This window comes from Sciurus vulgaris (assembly GCF_902686455.1).
Source record: "Sciurus vulgaris genome assembly, chromosome: 6".
In the NCBI taxonomy this organism is placed as follows: Eukaryota; Metazoa; Chordata; class Mammalia; order Rodentia; family Sciuridae; genus Sciurus; species Sciurus vulgaris.
This window is the reverse complement of record NC_136466.1, coordinates 26,223,415-26,249,402: the sequence shown is the minus strand read 5'-3', so window position 1 is coordinate 26,249,402 and position 25,988 is coordinate 26,223,415. Positions and strand designations below refer to the sequence as shown.

The window sequence follows — 25,988 nt, the reverse complement described above, 5'->3', positions numbered from 1 at the left end:
TGCATTAAAGTTGGCTGGGTTTCAGTGCCAGCCCAAAAGCACAGCTCTCATTGTTGACCCACGTTAAACAGAAGAGATCACATGAGTTGAGTGCAGGCACAGGGGGTATTGCATCTCTCCCAGACCCGCCTCATTTAGAAGGATGTGAAACAAGTAACAACACAAAGAAATTTTTGTTTATTCTTCACCTGGCTCTACAAAGATAAATCTCACTGCATGTATCAAGAAAAATGGTATACTTGGAGGACCCCTACCTTCAAAGGAGCTTATATCTCAGTTGGATGAAAATATTTAAGCACACAAAAATTATTTGATATTATAAAAGAAATGAGTCCAATCATAGAAGAAATACCATGGAAGAAATATGGGATCTGTTGTCAAGAATAGCAGCTATGGATTAATACAGGTCATTAATACAGGTCAATGATTTGCATTGACTCATTCTTTCATTTACTCACATACAGGCACACCCTGGAAAAACTGTCCATGAATTTCTGAATGCTAAATAGATTCCCAGAACTGCCACATTCTCTGTCTTCTCTGAGGTCACTTTTTGTAGCTGAGGCTCCCTCACAGCCTGCAAACAAATGTCATCTTCGGTCATCCTTCATTGATTTCTATTCTTGAAATCCAAGAACCCAAACCTTAATACTTGTGTGTTAGATAGAGATTCACACACACACACACACACACACACACACACACACACACACACACACACACAAGAGATTAACAGATGCACACTTCCACGAACATTTAAAAGCAGGGTAAAGACCCTTAGTTTACAGCTAGGGACTGGTAAGGCATAAGGACCTTCACAGGAAGTGACATTAAAGCAGGACCTTTAGAGAACAGAACAGACTTGGAGATGAAGAAAGCAGGAGGCAGGAGGGTGTGCAGGAAGAGCCTAAAGCCTAGAAACATCCAAGGACCAGCAGCACCAGCCTGGCACCCAGGGAACTCTCTGAGCCTCCGTGTTGGTAGTCCCATCAGACTTGGGGAGAAAAAGTTCCCCTTCTCATTTTCCAAGTTATCCCACTGAGTCAGAGTGACCTCTCTCTCCACTGTCTCTTGGCCACTGACTTGAGACACAGGAAGGTCACGTGAGATGAGCTGGTAGTTAGTACTGATCTTCTCATACCAGGTAAGAACTCAGCAAGGACCCAAGCCACACATGGAGATCATATGCCTGGAGCAGCATGGATTTTACTCAGAGAGTTTTAGGACTACTTTCTCTTCCTTTTCATCTCTACTGCTTTCCTCCTTTCTCCCTGTACTATGTGGATCTGGGTCTTTGTCTTTTGTTTTTTCAGGCTCATCACTCTTGTTCCTGAGCCCTGTTGTTCCTTCTGCCTGAAACTCTGGCCCTTTGCCTGGACAGCTCCTTTGAAGGGCTCATTTCTTTACTCAAATATGAGTGCCACAGAGAAAGACTCCTAAAGTAGCCAGCCCCCCTCACATCATTTAACTTTATTTTCTTTGTAACACGTGCAGCATTCAAAATGTTCTTGTTTCAAAATATGTCACCTCTGTCCCCTTCTAGACCCTCTGCTCCATGAGAGCAGGAACTTTTCTTATTCAGCACTATGTCTCCATGGCAGCTGCTTGCTCTCTAATGTATCCTACATTTTTGGGGGTAGATGGATGGATAAAGAAGAATGGAAAGAAGAAAGAGAAAATTTTCATCTATAGACCTACACACTCCTAGTGAATTCAGAAAGTTCAGACTCTTCAGGAAGGAAGGAAGCAAGGAAGGAGAGAGGGGCTAGTTTAACATAAACCCCATTGTTGTAGATGGAGCAGATGCAGCTCGGTGGGTGAAGGGGGCTTGTTCACTACACCAGATTTGCTTCTTAGCAGTTGCTTCTCCAGAACCATGTCAGACACCAACGAGTCTGCTGCAGCCCAGACCATGGTCAGTCTGCTTGCCCTTCCTGCCTGCCCTTGGCTTCACATATGTCAGTCCCTGCAGTGAGTTTAAATTCCAGACCAGTGAGCCCAGCCGTGTGCTAATTTTTAACCTCGTACACAATGTCCACATCTCATTGACTTTCAGTGCTTGGTAATTAATATCCCTGTTTAATAATAAAGACACAAATTGGAGCAGGAGGGGATGGCTCCTCTTCTACACCTCCCCAGCAGCCATTTCCCAGCTGGTCTCAGACCCTGGGGGAAGAGAGGTCCCAGGAAAGTAGGGATGAATGAATCCAAAGCCAAAGGTAACTGCAACACAGGCACATGACTTGGCAGCTCAGCTTCTCCAGTCCTGTCCAGGTCCTGGGCACGCTGGTACCATGAGTCACCCATGCTGCACCACACCGTTTGCCCCAGGAGTACCATTGTCTCGAGTCGCTCTAATGTTCTCTTCTTCCCCGGCTCACTCAGCATATTTGGATCAACTGGTCCCTCTCTCTGGATATGCAGACAGGAGGTGCTTAGCACCATGCTTGGCCTGTGGTAATTACTCAGTAAACACTGGCTAAAGCAGCAGCTATGACCATTTGTTCTAAAGTTGACCCCCTTCTTAGCCTGTCCCTTGTCTCCCTTTATTTCCTTGATGTCCAACTTGCTGAACTTACGTGCAAGCTCCGTAAAGGCAGAGAATGTGTCTGTCTTGTGTCACTGCAGTATCCCAATTTTCTGGCAACATTAATTTCTGGTATCCAGTAAATATTGATTGAATTTATTAAACGAGTGATAAAAATTTTTATCTAGAAAATGCCGAGAAGCCCCCGGACAGATCTCAGAATCCTAAATGAATGTGACATGGTTTAGAAGGAATGGGGACAATTTATATCTATTATGGTAATTTTTTTCATGTCAGCATTGTAGCAAGGATGCAAGAGTATAAAAACAGATGGAAGGACACTCTCATTATTTCCTAAGGGCCGGAAATAAAGCACATTTGGTGTCAAACCATTAGAGTCAGAGGATCAAGAATGTGACTTCCACCAATCAGGATAGAATTATTCAGGGAGAGGGACAAGGGTTCAAAAGCCCCCCATCCACACAGGCGCTCTCTCCCTCTCTCTCTCCCTCTCTCTCTCTCTCCCTCCCCCAAGAAGCTGTCCCATCACTTCATTATCCACTATTTACCACGAGGCTGACACATTTCCAGGGACTGAAGCCAAGAGCTGAGGAGACATGTCGGTGTGAGAACCCTTAAATGAAGTGACAATAAAAAAGGAGTTGCTAATACCAGGAGTTCCCTCCCGGGGAGGGAGCTGTCAAGGCCGGTGCCCAGGGCTGTGAGATTTATTGATGCTAAGTGGATGGTGCCTTACCCAGGAGTGATTATCAAAGAGGTCCGGGTGCACCAAGGGTGGAACTGGAGAGCCTGCACCACGCAGGCGGGGGTTTCCCTGCCCTTCCAGCTCCTGCCCTCGCGCCTCCCCAAGAGGGAATTCCTGGCCTCATTTTTTACTCACGCTGATCGTTGGACACATTCTGCTACGGAATCTCTTGGAGGCAGGGACCTTGGGACCTGGCACTCTGTCAGTGTTCCCTGGTCTTTCTCTTTCTCTGCCAGCTCTTTGCTTGTCATCACTCCTTACCCCTGGAATTCCGTTTGTGTACCAGTAACTGCACCAAACCCCTTCACCTGGCTGGTTCCCTGCTTAGCGAGTTCCTGTTGAAGCTGGTTCTTCCTCTTGGAAACCTTCTTTGAGGTCCCCAAAGGCTAAGGCTAGGTGTCCTGCCCTAACCCAGAACTTATCCCTGCTATGGCACTTGGACTGAATTCCAGTCATCTGACTGGTTTCAGTCTCTCCCAAGGTCAAGGTGACAGTTCTTGAGGTGGGGTCTTGCTTAGTTCTCCAGTGCATCCCCCTTGTCTGACATAGTGTCTCAACAATGTTAGGTGCTGGGTATGGAGTGGTAGTTGAATGGGTTCCTGAACTCATGAGTAAGCAAAGGAGAAGACAGATGTGTGTACATGTGCTCTTTCCAGGGGAAGAGGAGGAGACATCAGACCTCAGCCAGCTTTGGTTTGGTTTTCTGGGTTTTTTTAAATATATACCTCTCGTGGACCCTACTGTAGCAATGCCGCTTTAACTGGCAGCAGGGGAAGCAGCAGGTTACGTGAGAGGGTTTTCCAGAAACAGAAGCTGACGCATGTGTGGAGATTGTTTCCTTCCACCCTTGTGGAGGCGGAAGGCAGCATATCACACATCCAAGTTCAAGTTCTGCAGCCAGCATGGCGGCCTTCAGGTCTCAGCTTTGCCTTGTGCTGCTCCTGGGCCTCAATTCCCCAGTTGTAATTGACATCCTGGGATGGACAGTTAACGAAGGCAGACATACTTCCTTCATGTGTGGCAGTCCTTGCTGGATGTCAGCTCCTAAAGCACCGTCAGAAGGTACTGTAGATGCCTCTGCCTTCGTAAGTGGAGGATCCCACACGTGGTCCAGCCTACGCCAAATCAGCATCACCACAAGGAGACTGCGGTTCAGCCAGCACACCACAGCGTTCTGATTCTGCTTTTGAACATTTCCGGTCCTTCCCCTGCTGCTTGCCATAACTGACCAAGCATTCTCCACCCCTGGTTCCCTTTCTGATTTGCCTCGTTTTGACTACTCTTTCCTAAGTAACAAATTCCCATGGCTGATTGGAAAATGTACGATAAATAAAACCCCTCTAGATTTAGTGCTAGGATTTTGTCACAACGGAATCCAAGAACTCAAAGTTTTAACTACTTTCTGGCATTGAAAAAGTGCGCCAGAAGTTGTTAAAAGTTTGACCAGTAAATAGCTAAAATGTTGTTGAGTCAGAAAACGTTTTCCAGTTAATTAGGCTAGACTCTGGAATGTTGGAGTCTGAAGGGTGTCAAAAGTTGCAGAAGTCTAAACCCTTGTTTTACAGATGAAAAGAATCCCAGGAGAATGTGGGATTTGTCTTACAGTGATTGAGACAAAAGGAGAATCCTCCAGGTCTTCCAGCATCTAGTCTAGTACTTTCTCTGTAGTACCATGTTATCTTTTCTGATTGCATATTTACTAGGATGGATTGAATGACGTGCCTGACAAATACTAATTACCCAGAGACTGCCTTCCCCTGCAGACCTTGGGCCTGCAAAATCATTTCCTCTCTCTCTCTCTCTCTCTCTCCCTCTGTGTGTGTGTGTGTGTGTGTGTGTGTGTGTGTGTGTGTGTGTGTCCCCATATTACTTGAAATGAAGAGCTAGATTGAAGATCAAATGCCCAGCAACTCTGGGAGCCAGGACCCACTCAGGTGTGGATCCAGGACAGGTTAACCCCAAGCCATGCTCTTCTAGGGAGCAGCAGAAAAATGCACCTTAGCTTAAAAGGACAAAGCACAAGAGAGATTTGCAGAAGGGAAAAACATGGAGATGATACGACATGACAAAAATAAATAAAATCCTTTCCTGTGCGTCTAAGGATGTGAGCATATCTGTCTGTTCCTGTTTCTTCCTCCTTCATCCCACCTTTTCCTCCTCCACTTCTAAAGTCCTAGCAAGAAATGCCAGCCAGGAGGGCCCCAGAGGCCCATCTGAATGTGTGAAAACAAGTAGGGGACATGGGGGAATAGATCTGGAACATCAGATTTGTATCCCACAGGATAATACTTTGTTGCAGCAAGGGCAGAGAAGAGATCCTAAAAATACCGTGGACAGCACATTATTATTTTAACAGGGTTTATGGTCTCCTTGTGCACACTTACCCCTGTAAGATGGATGGTGCATTTTGAAAAATCTATATTTAACATAGGAGGATAATATACAGTGTTTGCTTCCTGGTACAGAATCCATATTTATGGAAATCTTGATTTTAGTAATTACAATAGACATTTAAAGATAGTGACTTTTGTAGGCTGCCAGCAGAGTGTCCTCCTCAGGAGGAAGGAGAAATTAGTGTGAGCAGTAGAGGATACATAGCTACCTTAGGAGAAAGCTACCCAGGCCAGAAGAAGGGAGTCCAGGGGTCCCAACAGTTGCCTCTGTGAGTCTAGCTTCTCCATCACCCACTGGGGGTCACATGGTCTTCTCTTCAAGAATTCATTATTTATTTATTCTTCAAACATTTATTAAGCACATACCATGTTCCATCCAGGTGCATGACAGCAGCCTTAGGGCACAAACATGATCTCCCTATTTTCAGGGAACTTGCATTTACCCAAGCACCACAGATATATAGATATATCCAGAAAATTATGTTAGATTTTAATGATTAAAGTATGGGAAATAAGACAAAGTAATATGATGGAGACCAATGGGGCAAGGGGTGAGGGAAGGAAGGTCAGGTCACTGTTTAGAGGAAGTGAGGAAGAAAGGGCCTTTGGAGGAAGTGAGATATGAGCTGAGGTACATCTGCTGCAAAGGTGTGGTCTCTGCAAAGAGATTGGGGAAGAGCATTGCAGGCAGAAAGGGAACAGCATACACAGTGTCTTGGCAGAATGGGCTCAGACCCCAGAGGAAGAGAGTGGAGGCCACGTGGGCATAGCAGGGAGCAGGAGAAGGATGTATAATGTAGGAGAGATCAGTGGGATACATTATTCAAGCTCCATATCATGGTCAGATATTGGGGAATCCACACACCCCCCCCCCCCCCCCGTGCAATAGGAAATCTCAAAACTCTAAGAGGTTTTGCATAAGGAAGCAAAACAATGTATTTTGTTTTATTTTAATTAATAAGATCCTTCTGGCTTCTGGGTGGAGAATGAATTCCTTTGATAAAATAACAAATGCCATAAAGCTGGAGGTCCTGAATACCACCTTCACATAGCAGGAGTGCCATAGAGTAGATTAAAAGCAGGCATTCTGTGAGGTTCTGGCTTCAAAGAGCAGTCTGTCAGTGGCCAGGCACCTGAAGAGGCAGTGAGTGCCCAGTAACTGGAAGTATTCAAGCAGATGTCAATGATGGCTGCTGGTTCCCTGTAAATGGCATGCTCTTTTTCAGTAGGAGTTGGACAGATGACTTGGGTGGCTGAGTTGGCATCTTTCCTAGTCCATTATCTCTAGGGACTGACTGAGGACTCACAAAAGTCCATTTGTCCCCCATGGTTAATTGCATTATTTACTGCAAAATGACCCACAGGATCTTCAAAACCATGTTAAAAGTCTGAACCAAAAAGAGGTCCTAGGGTCAAATAAATTTGGCAAAATCTAGATTAAAGTTGAATAGGACTCCTCACAATCTTTTATGTATCTAGGGTGCATATGAAACTCCAAGACGGGGTCAGGGCACACATCATTTCCCAATTTATTTGATCAAGCCAGTCTTTTTTTGTTTAAGGATCATCTTGGGGAACTAATGTTTCATGAGACACATCTTGGAGACCCCATATTCAAGGTCATATGAAGTCATGAGCAGATGATGTGGTAGGAAACAAAGGATCTAAAAGCATTAACTTTTTATCTTCAAAGAAAAAATAATACCTGATAATAGCCAAGTCACAGGGTTGTGATAAGGGTCAAAAGCCCAGTATCAGTAAAAGGACTGCAGAATACTCTTACTGGGATGAAGAAGCTGATGTTCCTCATATTCACATTGAGAGGGTAATTTTCAGGCATTGGGGATAGCTTTTGTGTTAGTCCCCTACAGGGGCAAAGACTATCTATCCCACATTGGATAGTAAAATTGGGTTTAGGAACTGACTAACTGAGAGTTCAATCCCATGTCCTTGGTCTTATTAATGTTATATTCTAACCAGCAATGTCATCAACCACAAACCAGGATTGGTAACTGCACTGAGATCTTACAGAGTGGATCCTGGGGGATATTCACACAGTTAAGCTATTACTATGTCTGATACACAGGAGTGGCCTGCAAATCAGCTAACAGGAGATATAAACACCAAATGAGCATCAGCAGAGAAATGTACACTGAGAGCCACGGGCTAGGCTGGGAAAATCAACACTTGTCTCCTTAAACACATATTGGCAGCAACAGCCGGGAGACATCCTTCTTTCTGTAGCATTTTTCTTTAAACATTTTGCCTGGTAGTGATGGTCAATGAAATGCAAAGATCACTGGATGAAGAGTCAAGATATCTACCCAACTTGGATTTGTCCTAGATGTTTACTTGAATGTATTCATTAGTTTTCTGATCCTTGGTTTTCCCCTTTAAAAAATGACCTAGTCATCCCTTTCTTGCATTAATAGGGTCATACTTTAGTTAATAACCATGATAACATCCAACATGTAATAGGCACTGAATTTAGACAGATGGATGGGAGATTGTACAGATGAATGGTTAATAGGATGGCTAGATGGACAAGTGAATAGATTGGTGGATTGCAGGCATGGTGGATGGATTGGTTTGATGGATGGGTGGATGGCTAGATAATGGATAGTAGACAGGTGATGGGTTGGATGGATTTGTTTTCGGGCTATCTGACAGTTGGTTTACAGCATCTTCTATCCATTAATCCTTCTCTTCTTCTCTTCTAGTCTGTTCCCAGTTCTCCAAAGGAGTCTATGCCATCTTCGGGTTCTATGAACGAAGGACTGTCAATATGCTGACCTCCTTTTGCGGGGCCCTCCACGTGTGCTTCATTACGCCGAGCTTTCCCGTTGACACATCCAATCAGTTTGTCCTCCAGCTGCGCCCTGAACTGCAGGATGCCCTCATCAGCATCATTGACCATTACAAGTGGCAAAAATTTGTCTACATTTATGATGCGGACCGGGGTAAGCCAAGGATTAGTGAAGGAAGCTGTTAAGGGATGGAGAGAAAAGTACCAGTCAGAAGAAGAATGATGTCACACTGTTCCCTTGAAAAACACAGGGTGCTGATCAAAAATGCTTTCCTTCTGTGGACTAGAGCATCGGTAGCTAATCTGTAACTTGCAGGGTGGAAACACACTTAACACTGGTGTGTTACCTGATCCCCGATCCTCTTAACACACCACTCACACCATTGCTCGCCAAACTCCTGTCTCCTGAGTCCAAGGACCTCAGTGGAATGACTGATGGCTCATGGCATGGCTATTAGGAGGGTAGGCCTGGAACCTATCTTCTCTCCCCACAGCCCCTTGACTTTGACCAAGTTCTCTATGCCTTAGTTTCACAATTATGTAATGTGAATAAAATTCTCCATGCCTTCATTGCCTCCTCTTTATAATAAAGAGAAAATATCTGCCTCATAAAGATATTGTCAAGGTTAAATGAGATCATGACTAGGAAGTGCTTGTTTGTGCCCACAACATAATAAATACTCAAAATCCTCAATATATTTTAGCTTCTATCATCATCATCATCATCATCATCCCTCTCAGAGCTTTGTAATTTCTGCCTCCTTTGAATTTTACATCCCACTTTCCAAATGTCTCCTCTACGTTTTCCTTCTGAGTGCCTTCACTCATGCTACTTCCTGTCTGGAATGCACTTCCTTTCTCAAGTCTACCTGTGTGAATCCTTCCCCTCTTTTACAGCATGCTCAAATGCCACTTCCTCTAGTCCCTCCACCTCTGAGTGGAAACTCTTTTCCTTATTCTGGCCTGTGTGCTGTTCACCTGCATGGCCCTGCGCACCCCTATCCATTAACTGGTCCATAAGAGCAGAGTTAGCATTGGTCCAAACAGGCACGTGGAGGTGCAAGGCCTGCAAACTGAGGCAAGGAGCATCGCTCTGATGTGCTTGCCTGTGGCGAGTCTTACAAGGCTCTTGAGTGGGAGAGAAGCTTGTGAAAATGGTCTTGCAGGCAGTTAGGCAGCTGTTGTTCAGATGGGAAGCAGCTACCAGAGGAACAGACCAGAAATACCACTTTTTTTTTTTTTTTAATTTTCCCTTTCCTCACCTTGTTTTGATGATTTCCCTTCTCAGAAAGTAGTAGTCATCATGGGACTCAGCTGGAGAAGGTCTCTTTCAGGACAATTTTGCAGCATAATAAAGCTGAGGCCCAAAGTAACAAAGGTGAAAAAAATTAACTTTGGTTATTGGGAATCGACAGAAGACCCACACTTTTGCTGTGTGACCTTAGACCAAGGAGACTAAATCTCTCTGAGACTCACCTTCCCCATCTGTAAAATAGATATTAGAATAGTAGCTACCTCACAAAATTCAGTGAATTAAAGTACAGAAAACCAATAGAATAGCGTCAAACATAGATTTTTTTCAGTACACATGAGGCTCAAACACACTAAACAACTTGTACTGAAGGCATAACAGAATCAATCTGTAGATGATTCTTGAGGTCAGGGACCATATTGGTCACTAGAGAAGGGATTAGCAGTGTTATGGAGAGCTGGATATGAGATACAAACAAAGATTAATATTTCAAGAGCAAATGTGATAGGCAGAATAATTATCTCCTAGAAAAGATATTCATTTCCTTATCCCTGAACCTGTACCTGTGTTTATGTTATGTGGTAAAGGGGAATTAAGTTTATAGATGGAATTAACTGGCCTTTCAATAGGGAGCTATTCCTGGGTTTTCAGATGGACACAGTATAATCACAAAGATCCTTAACTGTGAATGTAGGAGGCAGGAGAGTCAGCATCAGAGTGATGGGAGGAAGACCTGATCACCATTGCTGGCTTCAAAGATGAAGTCAAGGGACACAGGCAGCTTCTAGAAGCTGGAAATGCAAGAAAACAGTTTCTTCCCTAAAACCTACAGAAAGCAACAGTCTTGCCAACACATTCATTTTAGCCTAGGGACACCCATCTCCAACATCTGACATCCAAAAGTGTATGATGATAAATCTGTGTTGTGTTAAGCCACTAAGCTTGTGGTAATTTTGTTATAGCAGCAGTTAGAAACTAATACACCACCTCAGTCTCAAAGATGGAACTAAGCAGTATTGAGGAACGAATTTCTTCCACTCGTTTAACTGATTCAGAAGAAAGTAGTTTAATGCTGTACACATTTATTGACCACCTACCATGTGACAAAGTGTTAGTGATATATTGAGGGCACATCAAACATCCAAAAGTTTGATCAATAGATCTTAGGTGCCTCTTTAAATGCCAGGTTGTTTCATTTAGTAAGCATTTATTGAATGCTCCACAATAATAACCACTAAGATTTATAAAACCTTTAAAAGAATTCAGATTCATTTTACCCTTGAAGAAACTAAAGTTTGCTAAGGCAAATGAACCTGTACAAGATCATTTACCTGATGTGTTGAATTTGAGCCTCAGATTATCTCTAATCATTAATTCTACTATTTAGCATGTCCTGGGAACAGAAACATAAGAGACCAAGTGTCAGTGTTCATAAAGCCTTGCACAGTGAAAGGAAGCTGGAACTGAGCTTGGCAGAGCAATGGGTTTGAGGGTAGAGAAAGGAGAATACCTTGTGGAAGTGGGGTGATACCTTCATATGCTGACAGTCATTTCTCCATCCTACTTGTCCAACTTCCAGGTTTATCCGTCCTGCAGAAAGTCCTGGACACAGCTGCAGAGAAGAACTGGCAGGTGACAGCAGTTAACATTTTGACAACCACAGAGGAAGGATACCGGATGCTCTTTCAGGATCTGGAGAAGAAAAAGGAGCGTCTGGTGGTGGTGGACTGTGAATCGGAGCGCCTCAATGCCATCCTGGGCCAGGTAGTGAAGAGAGCAAGGACTGGGGTGGGACTGGGAGATGATTCAGGGAGAGCCAGATGGGCGCACTTTTGCTGTGGGTGTTATAAAGAGGACTAAAGGAGAGTTCTTAGAGACTAGATGCCTTCCATTTCACATTCTGTAATTCATAAAACTTAATTCTGAAATTCCAGGAGGAAGCATAAACAATGAGAACCTTCATACTGAGCTTCAAATGGTTCTCAGATTGACCAAAAACTTACCTCCAGTGTTTCCCTTTACTGTTAAAAAATAAATTACACTGCATTTTAGAGCTCACCAAGTGCTATATCACATCAGGAGCACAGGTTTCAGAGCCAGATTCCTGCACTCAGCCTCAGGCTCTGTCTCTCATTGATCCAGCATTTGATTTGGTATCTCATCCCTTTGGCCCACTGACCTGTTTTAAGAGTCTAAGGAGGCAGCAGCCTCCTCTCTTTCCCATTTCCTTGCACATGCTCTTGCCTCTGAGAAATCAACTGTGTGTTCTATGAATAGGCACTGTAATCTCCATGGTTTTTAGCCAGCAGTCTCCAAACTGTAATTCCTCTGGTCTCAGAACTAAAGCATGTGCCTGCCACAGACTTGGTAGGCCTTCATGGAGATCTCTTGTCTTTCCCAATTACATTTGTGAATTCAGAGGAGCTAGCAAGGAAGAAGATTTGCAATCATTTTTGAACAGAACCATATAATAAAAGATGGTAGCTTTAGGTACTTGACAACATGACAAGGCTCGTTAATGGCCCTCAAGACCCCTGGGCCCCCCACAGGGAATCTCAGCACCAGCTCAGCAGAAGCCTCAGCAACAGAGCTAGGAGAGATGCTGAAAATCTTGAATTCTTGAAGGCATTAACTCTGTGTGTTCAACTTTATCAAGTGTTCTACTTTCCCTCTCGAAAAGAGAAATCAGCAAAAATTATTTCTATTGAGACAGAAGTCCTCTGGACTGGAATCAGGGATGTGAATCCAGTGTTTAAGTGAGGCCATACAGGATGATGTTTAGGAACAGAAACTCTGGAACCAAACAAGATAGGGTCCAAATCCCAGTTCCAGTGCTAACTAGCATTGTGACCTTGGGCCAGGTTGTTAATCTTTCTACATCTCAGGTTCCCACACTGTAAAATGGAAATAATAATAACAACCACCTTTAGAAGGATTAAAAGAATCAATACATATGAAGTACTTAGAAGAGAGCCAACCCCTCAGGAAGTGATTCATGTAAAATTTGCCTATTTTCACTAATCAGAGGGTCAACAATGCTGGCTTCTTGAGTCACTTCCCTCTTTGGAAATAAACCAGTCTATCTGCAAAATAGGAATGAAGGGCTCTGCTCCACAAAACTGATAAAAATGAAATGAGATCGGAGAAGAGGAATGCAGTGAATAACAAGGTGGTGTTTTTAACAGAGGGGTGGCTTGTGCTCTGTACTACTGTGTCTTGAGGGCTTACAGTACCAGACACTATGTCATGCCCTTTGCATGCCCGATTCCATTACTAATAACACCACTCTATAAAACAGCCTCTAAAAATTCATTTATTTTATAGATGAAGTAAAGAGGGATTATAGTTGCCCAAGGTCTCATAGCTAACATATAAGGAAAGCAGGAAGTTGAATTCAGCTGGATTTGGCTATGGAGCCCAACCTATCAAAACTACGATTCTTTTGCCTCTACATTTATAGCAACCTTGTGAGTCAAAGGGCACGCTTGTATTTTATAAGGAAGTGACTTGTTTGTAAGGGTGTTTTAGATTGTAGTTCATTTACATTCTTTTTGAATTATTTCATTCTTCAATTCTGAAAAGTAACACTGAAGAAAGGATCTTATAGATCAATTGATTGATTGCTTATGCTCACATTTTACAATGGGATGACCATGTTCACATTGAATGATTTGCCTTGGTCTTAGGTAGTTAGTGACCGTGCTCAGTCTACAACTTCCATTTCTGACCTGCAAGCTGGCACTGTTGACATCATCCAAGACCTCCTAACACTCAGTAAGGAGAATCCTCTCAGTATGATATGAAATCATCTGCCTGTCCTAAAGGAGACAATGCTTCTAGATTTCAAACAGGGAATTAACTGTGTGCTTCTGTCTCCAGCCCCCCCAGCTGGAACATTAGCTCTATAAAGACAGGGATTTTGTTTTATTTTCTTCCTCATCCATAGTTCCTTGAACAATGCTTCCTTAGCAAGTATTCAATAACTATGTTTTGAATGAATCGAAAGAATAAGGAATGGAAGAAGGATCTAAGAAAAATCTCAAGTGGGAACTGTGTCTGGATTTCTCCAGATGGCCTGTAAGCTGAAGAAAGGGCTGTACTGGGAGACCCAGAAGGCGGGTGAGGACCGAGGTTCACAGCACAACTTAGCAGGCTGAGTAGAGGGTGCTGGGAATGAACTAGAGGCAGGTAGCTGAGTCCAGTCATGAGTATTATTGGAAACAATTCTAAAGAGATTGGGGCTTGTTGTGTAAACAGTGGAAAGTCAGTGAAGGTTTATGAGCAAGAAATAGGGTTGTTAGAGTGTTATGCCTTATCAATAAATAGGACACCAAATTATATAATGCAGTCATTAAGTATAGAAGAAATAAGAGAAGAGAGTAGAAGAGAACCTCTCAGGGCTATTCATCACATCGCCCTCTTTTATTGTCTTCATGGTGCATCTCACCTGCTGAAGTCTCATTCATTTATCTATTTATATATTTACCATCTGGCTCCCTACTAAAATGGCAGCTCAGCTCAATGAGGTCATGGGGACCTTGCTTTATTTGTTCCTAGGCGCATAACATAACACAGTATAATGCTTGGCATATAGTCTATGTTCAATAAACATTTGCTGAACAGCTTAATTAGTCATAGAAGACTTTACAGAGGAGTTGAGATGAAAGCTTAGCCATAAAAGATAAATAATCAGAGAGAGTAGGCAAGGCCATTCTGATGCAAAGATTGTGAAAACAGGTGATATTGTGGAAATGAAATTTGAGTTAATGAGGTCATTGAGGTGATGTGGAATTGCACATCTCATTTAGAACACATTTCTCTGTTGGTAACCCTTTGTGCATTTATCTGCTTGCCTGTTTATTAGGGATCCCCTCCCCGTCCATTGTAACCTCCTGCAGGGCAAGCTGTATGCTAGTCTCCCCCAGTGTCCACCGTGTTGCCAGCAAGGTGCTTCACAGATAGTAACAATTAATAAATATTTGTGAAAATGAAGTTAGTAAAGGAGGGAAGGCAGGTCAACAGACAGGTAGTGAATAGATGGATCTCTGAATGTCAGTATGAGGTAGGACTATACAAAATCACTAATTTTTATGGGTCAAAATTCATCAATTCTTGATTTTTCCTGTGCATTTTCACCTTGCAAGAACTATACTTCTCCATGGCCTGAATGCGGTGGTTTCTGAAACACCTTTTATTTGCTATTCTATGTTTATTAAAAGTTGAATAGGTTTTTTGATAAAGGTATCTCATTGTCAAAGGGGCAGGAAACCATTTGACAGGAAGATGAAAAAGTAATGAAGAATTATTAATAAAACTATGATCCCAATAGTATTTGAACTCTGTGGTCTGGCATTTCACAATCTCACCACTGTTTGAGAGTATTCATTGTGTGTACTTGCATTTAATTATTCCCCACATAAAGAAATGTGAGCCACTATGTACATACATCCAATTAAGTAGATGTCTGAATGTGGACTTTAATAACCTTGAAAATTTATTCAGTTGGAGAAGAAGCCTGAGTGCTTCTCATATGTTTTATATCTCCCTGCAACCATGCAGGGGGAGAAGCACTGAGCAGGGTAAGCTAACTGCAGGATGGTGATTAAAGAACAAAGAAAGAAAGAGATCAAATTAATTTCCAGGTCAGTGAGGGCTAGAGCCAAGGCCCGCAGCCAACTTGTCCTTCTTGGGTGGTGTGACTGGCGACCCTAGTAAACCTCTGGGTAGTTCTTTCCACAAATATTTTTCCTGCCTGCAGTGATTAGAGACAGCCTGTGCTCAAGATAGAAAAGTGTTAGGGGATATTGGCTCCTTGTGATTGACAGTAATCAGGGATCATATAGAAAGGATCACAAGTCAAACACCAGTCCTGACATTGCTACCAGACTATGATGGGATCTGGGGAGATGACTTCCTTTCTTTGGGCCTCAACTTTCCATCTGTCCAGTTAGCGTTGGGACCAGATGATCCTGACATTCCCTTCCAGCTTCCAAGTTGTGTGATTATTAACATCTGAGTACACAACTGGCTGAGGGAGGAAAGCACAAAATTCAGGAAAAGAAAGAACAGCATCTACATAAGGTTGATGAAAAAAGTTGAAGGTTAAGAACACAGATTGCATCATCTTCCTACCCATGTGTCCATCCAAGCAACAAATACTGTCATGACGATGACAGGGGATTCCATGCAACATAAGATTCCCACCTAGGGGACAATCTCCATGTTCATGGAAGGAGTGCAGTGAGCTCCCTCAGATTACAGTAATACCACTCTGCCCCTGGAATAAAAAAAAAAAAAAATGATTTCCAATCCTCTATTTGCCTCTTAATAGTTGAGCAACTTTAAGGAGCTTAATTAAACTGTCTATGGTTATTCGTCATCTGCAAAATAAGGATCCTAACAATGTCACCATCATTGGATGGTTGGGATATCATGGTTTGTGTACTTAGAAGAGCACATGGTAAATACTCACTGTCAGTTACTATTGCTGTTATTACTGTGGTTGTAGCTGTAACAGTTAGCATGTCTGATGAGTTCCTCACCCCATTGTGTTTTGCAGATTATAAAGCTAGAGAAGAATGGCATTGGCTACCACTACATCCTTGCAAATTTGGTGAGTAGAGCCTGGCAAGCCATGGGCTCAGGCCTTTTCTTGTTTGGGGTCCTCATTTGCTTCTGTGGCCCCTGCCCGCTGTGAAGTACCTGGGTGGAAGGGGCAGCTCAGAGATGTAGGACTCAGCCTTGGCAGGGCTTAATTTACCTTTTTCCTCTGTATTCCATTTTCAAACTGCAGGCTACTGTCCTGAACTTCTAACTGTCCTCAAGAGAGAGCCATTATCCTCACAAGTCCCTCTTTCATCAGCTCTGCCCCTCAATAATAAGGACAAAGTCATCACATCTTTGAATAGATATGAGCTGTCTCAATCAATGCTTTGGGCGCTCTGCTTTGAACTCAAAGATAGCTTTACTCTTCATACACACAAAATGTTTAAATCATAATGATGCTAATATTGACAAATCTTTAACCCCAACCCATCTTCCGACATGAATGATATTATGTCCATTTAGTATTTATTCATTTTTCTGTATGGCATAAATAAGCCTGTCTTTTAAAAAATTGTTTTCATTTTGGTGTGCTGCAGTTCTTTTTATTGGGTGTAATTATTCTCCATGTCACAAACACTTGGTTTACCGGATCATTTTTTGCATGCATCATTTTAGCTAGCATTCACCACGTGCCATTATGAGTCTCCTTCAGTGATCGTTTTTCATCAAGTCCTTCTCCCTGTGCCATGACTGACACAGCTGTTTTTATCATGAAGTTTGAGTCTCCCAGCTCTTTTTATTCCAAAGTCAAATGTAATTTTGTTTTGCATGTACTCTTATTTCGAAGGCTTTATTAAGATGTAATTCACATGCCATACAATTCACTCACTTACACTCTACAACTTATGGTCTTTCATATATTCACAGTTATGGAACTATCACTCCAGTCTTATTTTAAAAACTTTCACCACCACCCCAAACCCATACCCATTAGCAGTCACTGTCTATGACTTCCAAGTTCCCCAGCCCTATGTCACCACCACTAATCCCTGTTCTCAATCTCTCTCTGCATTTTATTGTTAAACAACATTCCATTATATGAACAGACCACTTTTGCTTACCCATTAAACAATTGATGGACACTTGGCTTGTTTACATTTAGAAGCAATTACAAATAATGCTTCTATGAACACAAGTGTACAAGTTTTTCTCTTGAAACTTTACCAAGGAGTGAAATTTCTGGGTTATGTGTTAAACTCTATGTTTAACTTTGTTTTTGTTTTGTTTTGTTTTTTGGGTTTTTGTTGTTATACTGGGAATTGAACCCACAGGTACTCTACTACTGAGCTATATCTCCAGCCTTTTCCGTTTTTTCTTTATCATTATTTTAGTGAGACAGTCTTACTATGTTGTCCAGGCTGATCTCAAACTTTCAATCCTCCTTCCTCAGACTCCCAAGGTACTGAAATTTCAGACATGCCCCACCATGCCATTACATTTAACATTTTTGAGGAACTCTAAAATTATTTTGCAAATGGCTGCAGTCCCCATTGAATATTAATCAGTAACAAACTTTGCCATGTGTTGGGTTTCTCTTAATGGTAGCTTTTTTCTACAAAGTTTATCACACTGACCCATCTTTTTAATTTTTCGTATTTCCATTAAGAAGTGTTTGTTAACTTTTCATCTATAATAAATTTTCATTTATAACCCAGCTCAACTGAACATCTATGTTCACTTTTAACCATGTTATTTTGTATTGTTTAACCATGTTATTTCCATAAGCAGTATAAATTATTAATTGTTCAAAAGATTGATATTTTGTACTTATTTTTGGAGTAAGCTCATTAAGGCACAAGATCCAGTGAATGGATCAAAAAATGGGACCCAGACATCCTTCCCATTTAAGATTTTAAATTTTTCCCTTCTTTCTGGTTGGGTCTGTAATCTTTGATTCATTCTTGCCTTACCCTTCTTTACCCTTCAAAACCTCCTTGCCTTGGCAGTTCCAGTATTTCAGGCTCAAGACTAGAAATAAGAAGGGTTCATTGAGGTAGGTTAATTTAGACCCAGATGTTAATGGCTAAATATATTGCTTTTCTCAGAGATATTTGCATTTTAAATAAGTGGTAACTGCATAAAGTCTTGTGGGGAATCAAGAGTCACACACCCAACAGAACATTTGTAAAAATGAAAATTTTAACTTGGGAGTGAGGAAAGCCCTTGCTATCCCTTGAATCCCAGATTTGTAGAGCTAGAGGGGACTTTGGAAGTCAATTCCACCTAGATTTCATTTGCTTGTAGGGAAACAGAGCCAGCAAGGAGGCATGACTTAGCCAGTGTCACAGTGTCACATAGCCAGTCAAAAATGGAGCTGGGTCTAGCACCAAGATTAGCAGCCACAGCCTCTGCTTTTTCCAGGACTTCAGGATATCTCTCAGTGAGACCTCTTGGGCATCATGCTGCTTGGGAATACACAGAACAGTGATAGGGGCATGCATAATTATCCCTTTTGGGTGCAATAGAAATTACACATCGGTGACCTCATAGCTTCTGAAAGACCCCAGGTAATTACATCGCCAGCCTCCATCTGTTGCCTGGTGACCTCCTCAGTCACAGCATCCTTGAGTCAGCCCCTCGGGTTGCTGCATACTTCTGATCTGCATTTTTCTTCTTCTGACCTAATGAGTTCTCCACTCTTACAACTGCCAGCTAATAGGATGCAAATGGTGTATACCATCCAAATACAAAAGACTTGCATGTTCCAATAGATTAGTTGATAATTAGGCTTCAAATTACTAATTAATTCAGTTTGAAACATAGTCAAGTATGTGGTGTGTTTCTTCCCCCTTTAGAGGAATAACACGATTTATAAGATGATAATTTTTTAGAAATTCAGCCACATAATTAGCCTGCTGTTACATGGAACTGACCTCTCCTTCAGAGTGCTTGTGATGAGGGGGTAATTATAGCAACCAAGGAAGCCTTTGAAAGGAGGGAGCTACACTTTTATTTTGTAGTCCTTCCTGTTCCTATTAGAATGCATGAGCCTCAAAGTAGCAGTAACATTCTTCTAGCAGATCAATCTGGAAGGTGGTGCTTTGGGGATTCAGAGAGCCACCATTGGAGGGCTTCCAGAAGAGATCAGGGAAGGAGATGGCAGGTCAAGGAAGAAAGTTTATGAGTGAACCCCCAAAATAAAAAAGGCCTGCTTTATATCCAGATACCACTCTGAGCTATCTTCGAGCTCTTGCGCAACTCTCTAGCCCCCAGTTTCCTCATCTGTCCATTGTAAATAACAATTCCCGCTCTTCCCACTTTGAGTGTCCTCAGGGAGGGACCAAATATGCTGCCAATTGCCACCATCATTTGAAAAGTTAAAAGCATTCTGCACAAGTGGAGAATTCCCACTTGATAGATTGAATCCTCCCATATGATTGTATCCCCATGTGGTGTGTCCATACACATATGTTGACATGAATATTCATATTTTGTATATATTTGATAGGATAAATTGCATTTTTCTATAACATTAATATGGTCATAAAATGAATGTGAATCATGCAGAAATTGGAAAGCTATGCCACTGTTTCTTTATTTTCTTAAAAAGTTTTTTTATAATAACTGTTTTATTTAGTTTTGTATGTGGTGCTGAGGATTGAACCTAGTGCCTTATTCACACTAGGCAAGGGCTGCACCATTGAGCCTCAATCTCAGCCCTGTTTCTTTATTTTTCAAAACAATTTGTTTGAGCCTCAACTCATGTCTCCCCCATTTAAAGTGTACAAACTAATTGTTCTTCGTCTGTTTACAGGATTGTACAATGATCATCATGATCCCTTTCAGAACATGTTTATCACATAAAAAAGAAACTCCATCAGCCGCACACATGCCTATCCTCTCTCCAGCCCCATCGGCCCCAGGCAATCTCTTATCTACTTTCTGTCTCCATATTTGTCTTTTCTTGACAGACATTTTTTCTGGCCTTATGCCCATCTGGCTCCAATTATGCATCCTGACCTCTACCATATTTCTTGAGGCTGATGACATTATCCCCATTTTTCAGATAAAGAAACTGAGGTTCAGAAAGGTTAAGTGACTTTCTCAAATCATAGTGTTTACAAAGTGATAGAACTGGGCTTCCCTTCCAAGTCCATAGAACCTGAGGTCTGTGTTCTTACTACAGAGCCCTCTGACAGCAGGTATGACAGTTAGAGGACAGGTGTGGGGGCCGGTGTGGGTGGTCCTTGACAAGAAGGTTTGAGTTCAAATCTTGCCTCTGGTGGCAGCGATATATCTAGAATTCAAACTCAGGTTCTCGAACTCCTGTAAGACACCTGTTCCATTATATATTGATGGAATTCCATTGAAATAATCATTTCTAGTGAGACAGAAGCAGAGGGAGAGATGGTGGGGTCAGGTCACACCAGGTCTTTTGGTGAACTTGCAGTCAGGGCAGTCAGCTATTTCCCTGTGTGCTTGCAGATCAGTTCCTGTGGAATGTCACAGCTGAAGGTTTTGGTCTGTGTGGCAGCTTGTCCAACCCCCAGCTCTCTGCTGCTGCCCCTCTCCTCCATCAGCCCTGAGGAGAAACTGTTCTCTAGTCTCCTTGCCCACTACAGGGACAAATCTGTCAACTCCTTCTGAAAGGCTGTGCTCACCCACTTTCCTCAGTGCCTCTCTTGCTGCCAACTCAATATCATACACGGTGGCGTTGGTTTTCTGCAGTGTCTGGCTAGGCAGGTGGCAGGGGGGTTGTTGGTGAAGTAGGATCTGGAGTCAGACAGAGCTGGGTTTCAGTTTTGGTTTTAAACTTATTAACTGTGTGACATTAGTCAAATTACTTTCTCTCTCTGAGCTTTCATGGCCTTATCTCTCTACAAAAGGAATAATGATATTATCTACCTCTCATGGGGTTTTAGGAGAATTAAGCAAGAAAATGTATGTAAAGCGTTTATTGTCATATATGACCCCAAATTGCCACTTAATAAATGTAGGTAATTACTAGCATGATAACCACCACCATCATCATCATTGGTGGAGGAAGAAGACATTTATGTCTAAGGACAAGGAACCCTATTTTGGGTTCCTCAACTGCTCCCAGATTAAATCTTATCTACTCGTCATATACTGCCAGACCTTACACTGAGGTAACTGAGGTTAGACGACAGATGGACTGCTGTCTCATGCCTTTATCCCTTATACCTGTAAGTAACTGGAGGAAGAATCACCTCTGCCCTGTTCACCTTGTTCACGTTGACTTCTCAGAGCCTGGCCAAGTGAGTGGCATATACCAGGCATTCTTTCAAAAGGCTCAGAATGAATGAATGTGTGAAGTGGCTTCTCAGGAGATGATATTTGCACTCACACATCCTATGCACTTAAGGGCAAAATTCTCATGTCTATGCTAAAGGAAGCAGAGACAGCAGGAATATGGATCCAGTTATGAATATGCAGATGAGTATGTAGATAGAGGTGAGCCTGAGAGAGCAGCTAAGCCACTGCCCCTTAAGGGCCAGAATCTCCTCTATGACTCGCTTAACCAAGGCCCATCCATCAGGTTTCGCTTGAGCAAAACCCAGTGATGGGGAACTCACCTCCAAGGTAGCTCTTTGTCTCCCAGGCACGGACCATCTCCACACTCTTCCTTAAAAAGCTACAGCCTGTTTTCTGTTCACTCCTGTATCCTTCTCATCAATTCTGACTCTACCTGCCATCTGACTCTTGCAGAAAACGTCTGCAGCCCTTCCAACAGAGCAACCTTTGAGTATTTGAATTGACCACTTGCTGCTCTTTGCTGCTCGAGTCCAAACATCTTCCTGTTCCCCCATTCTTTCTCACAGGGTTTAGCTCTCACAGCTGGCTAAACAACTGTCAAATATGGACCAAGCATGTCTGTTTGCCTGGCTCTATGCTGGGCTCATGAGAGTTTTAAGAAGCACAAACCTTCACTTTTTTTTTTTTTTTTTTTTTTTTTTTTTTGCTGTGGATGCAATGTGGCCTTATCTTCCAGCTAGATCAGAACTCATAAATAAATTTCCAAAAGAAAAATGCCAGTGGAAATTCACTGTGATAGTCATGCAGTCCCCATAAAGGCCACCTGCACTGTAAGACAATCACTTGCTCTATGGCAATCAGAGGCTAGAGCAGCCTCGAGAGGTTGCGGGGTGTCTCGGAAGGACCCTGATGCTGTATCCATGCACCCATACTCCTGAGAGTTTTCCCTCTCCCTGCTTTGCAGAATCCTAGAGAGATAGAGCTGAAGGTGAGCTCATCTCACCTGCTCCTAATTTTACAAGATGGACACTCTAGGTCCAGAGAAGAAAAGTGATGTGTTTGAGGTCACCCAGAATCAATAGCAAGGTGGGACTAGGATTTGCAGTAATCACATGTTGTTTTTTTTGTCCCTGACTTTTACCTTTCTTTATTTTCCTGGTGTGTCTACATGCTTGTGTGTGTGTGTGTGTGTGTATGTGTGTGTGTGTGTGTGTGATGGGCATGTGTGTCAGGGTTTCTATTTGCTGGTGGGGCTCATTCAAATTTATCCTCCCCCCTCCCACAACTTGCTCTCAGTTAGAACCCATGACCTCCACACTACCAAGAGCCTCTGGGAGGACCGTAGGTGGATAGGAAGGCCTCCTGGGTGACCCTAGCTGCCCACTGGGCCAGCGGAATCTAGGTTACCTTTTCACTCACCCCCCATCCTCCAAGATCACCCTCTAGAGGTCCATGAGAGTGTCTATATCCCTCCAAGAAAGGTGAGGTTATAGTGTCACTGTACGAGTGAGAAAGGTGGTTCAAGTGATTGAAGGACCTGGAAAAGACCATGTGACAAAAGCTAGAATTCGAACTCAAATGTCTCCAGTGGTAAAGATGAGGCTCATCCTCCATGGCACTGCACTGCCTGAATCAGGAAAATCTTTGCAACTCTGAGGACTGGTGTTATAATGAAGCAAACCCAAGAAATAGATCCCCTTCCTCTTGAAACTCCCTGAGCTTCCGTTCTGGCTTAGCCACTTACTGGCTGTGTGTCCCTGGGCAAGTCATCTCACCTCTCTGACTCACTTTCCTCATCACTAAGTTAGAATATTAATATATACCTCACAAGATAAAGAAAACATGAGCTCTTCTATGTAGTTATTGAATAGCAAGTGCAACAAAACTGCCGCAGGCTCCTTACCATTTGTATAAATATTTTTTTCTTGTTTTTAGAAAATCTTGGTTTGTTCGAAATTTGACAGTTTTTTTATTTGTTCTTTTTAGTTATACATGACAGTGAATGTATTTTGACATATTCTACATGCATGGAGTATGGCTTATTCTAATTAGGATCCCATTCTTGTGGTTCTACATGATGTGGCGTTATACTGGTCCACTACTCACCCGTGAACATAGGAAAGTTATGTCCAATTCATTCTACTGTCTTATTCCCTTCCTTGCTGCCTTCCTTTTACTCCCCTTTGCCTATCCAATGAACTTCTATTCTTCCCTCTCTCTCTCTCTTATTATGTGTTAGCATCCATATATCAGAGAGAACATTTGACCTTTGGTTTTGGGGGATTGGCTTATTTCACTTAGCATGATAGTCTCCAGTTCCATTCATTTACCAGCAAATGCCATAATTTCATTCTTATTTATGACTGAGTAATTATTTCATTGTGTATATATACAGCATTTTCTTTATCTGTTGAAAGGCACCCTGGTTGGTTCCATAGCTTAGCTATTGTGAATTGAGCTGCTATAAACATCAATATGGCTGTGACACTCTAGTATGCTGATTTTAAGTCCTTCAGTATATACAGAAAAGTGGTATAGCTGGGTCAAATGGTGGCTCCTTTTGGAATGGCAATTATCAAGACTACAAACACTAAATGTTGGGAGAATGTGGGGTAAAAGGTTCACTCATACTTTGCTGGTGGAAATGCAAATTGGTGCACCCTCTATGATAAGCAGTATGGAGATTCCACAGAAAATTTGAAACGGCACACTGTTTTGCTCACAAGGAGTACATTCATCAAAAGCACCTCTCTGTCTGTGCAATTTAGTGAGGTCTAGTTTTCCAAAATCTCTCTGCACTTTAGAGGTATCCAGAAAAAATTCTCAAAGTCACTTTTTCTTCCTTACCACAATGAAGAGGAGGTTCTATGGATCCCAAGCATTTGGTGTACGTATTCTCCTGCCTTGCAAACCAGACACATCTGGGTTGACTTGAAATGGCCCTTTCCATGCTGGGTCAGCATCCTCTGGGCCACTTCAGATGTGCAGGACCATGGCTGCAATTACTCTGTCCAAGCATGGGACCCCCTTGCCACCACCAACTTAGAAGTATCAAGGAAGGACACACTCATACTAGCATCAGCAGGTGGATGGGATGATGTGGACCTAGAGAGGTTCAGTCCCCATTTCTGTTTTAAGACAAAAAAGCAAATAACCTATAGGAGGGAAATGGATCTCCCAAAATCAGAAATCTAGGAGGGCACTTAGTATGTGCCAGGCACCGTTCTAGGAAGGTGATATGTAATACAGGTAACGCTCACAACAGCCCCATGAGACAGATACCAGAATAGTCCTTATTTTGGAGCAAAGGATACTGAGGTGCAGAGTGAGTAGCCTTCCTGAAGTCTCGCAGCTAAGCAGGTAGTAGAGCTGAGATTTGAATCAAGGGCCATGTGCACAGGCATTCACTGTGACACTCTACCATGTCACTGTGACTGTGAACCTCAAGCACACAGGCTCTCCATGGTACTTCTTTGCCCCCCTCACCCAACAAAAACCTTCTTTTCTATCAAGCTCCCTTGCTTCCAATTTGAAGCCTTCCTTGAACTCCACAGTCAGTGGTGCCCACTGATTCCACTCTATACTTACTTGCATAAGATTGACCTTTCTCACTGGATCTTAACCTGAAAGCAAGGACCAGACTGTCCTATTGTCTTCTACATCCCTGTGCCGACAATATGGTTGGCACTCTTAAGCACACGTGAGTGAATGAGCTAGGGCTGGATGAATAAAAAACTAGGATTTTCCTTTCCCCATTTCTAGTCGGTTTCAAATTTATCAATATGCTGGGACTTTCACTTTTTCACCAAGTAGTCAATGTGTGCCTACTGTATGTGAGGCCCCATGAATGCATACACTGGCATTTCACCAAAGACGGGCTTGCTTTGTATCCTTGCCTGGCCTTCCCTGGATGGGAAGGTGGTGACTGTGTAAGTGGAAGGTGCTCTTTGTTTCAAGTCCACCAGGAATTCCAACCATGAGGACCCAACAAATACCAGGGAAGTACGAAAGCCTGGACTTTGGACTTTGGCCCTCACTCTGAAGTTGGCCAGACTACCATCAAGACAGAGTAAAGAGGAGGGGACTCTGAAAACCAACCAGTCTCAGGGCAGGAAGTGTATCTGTGTAGCCTGTTAAACAGCCCAGTCTGGGGGTCTTTGACCTTCTACCACAAAGTGTCCGCATTTTGACCTAAATCTCGGAAGTGAAACATTTCTCCTGCCTGTGAGATTCTGACTTTAACAAAGCTTTGTGAATAGTGGACACCTGTGTGAAAGAGTAAGGCTGTTGTGTTTGGAGATACCCAGGTGCAGGTACCTGACTCCCACTTCTTCCCACTATTAGCTGACTTAAGCATAGCTACAATGTCTTATTGACTTATTGGGAACCAGATAAACCTGTGTGATTAGCAGGGATTATAC

The 25,988-nt window shown here is 42.7% G+C and overlaps 1 protein-coding gene across 3 annotated transcripts in view; it reads left to right on the top strand.

Annotated features, from left to right (window-relative positions):
• GRIA1 (glutamate ionotropic receptor AMPA type subunit 1) overlaps positions 1–25,988 on the top strand; it is a 309,714-nt gene that overhangs the window by 153,962 nt on the left and 129,764 nt on the right. For all 3 annotated transcript variants that reach the window (XR_013764814.1, XM_079145959.1, XM_079145958.1), the window contains exons 3-5: positions 8,407–8,646; positions 11,324–11,508; positions 16,304–16,357. Coding sequence is in view for 2 of the 3 variants with exons in the window: in XM_079145959.1 (XP_079002085.1) it covers positions 8,407–8,646; positions 11,324–11,508; positions 16,304–16,357 (479 nt within the window). In the remaining variant the exon portion in view is untranslated. The remainder of the gene's footprint in view (positions 1–8,406; positions 8,647–11,323; positions 11,509–16,303; positions 16,358–25,988) is intronic.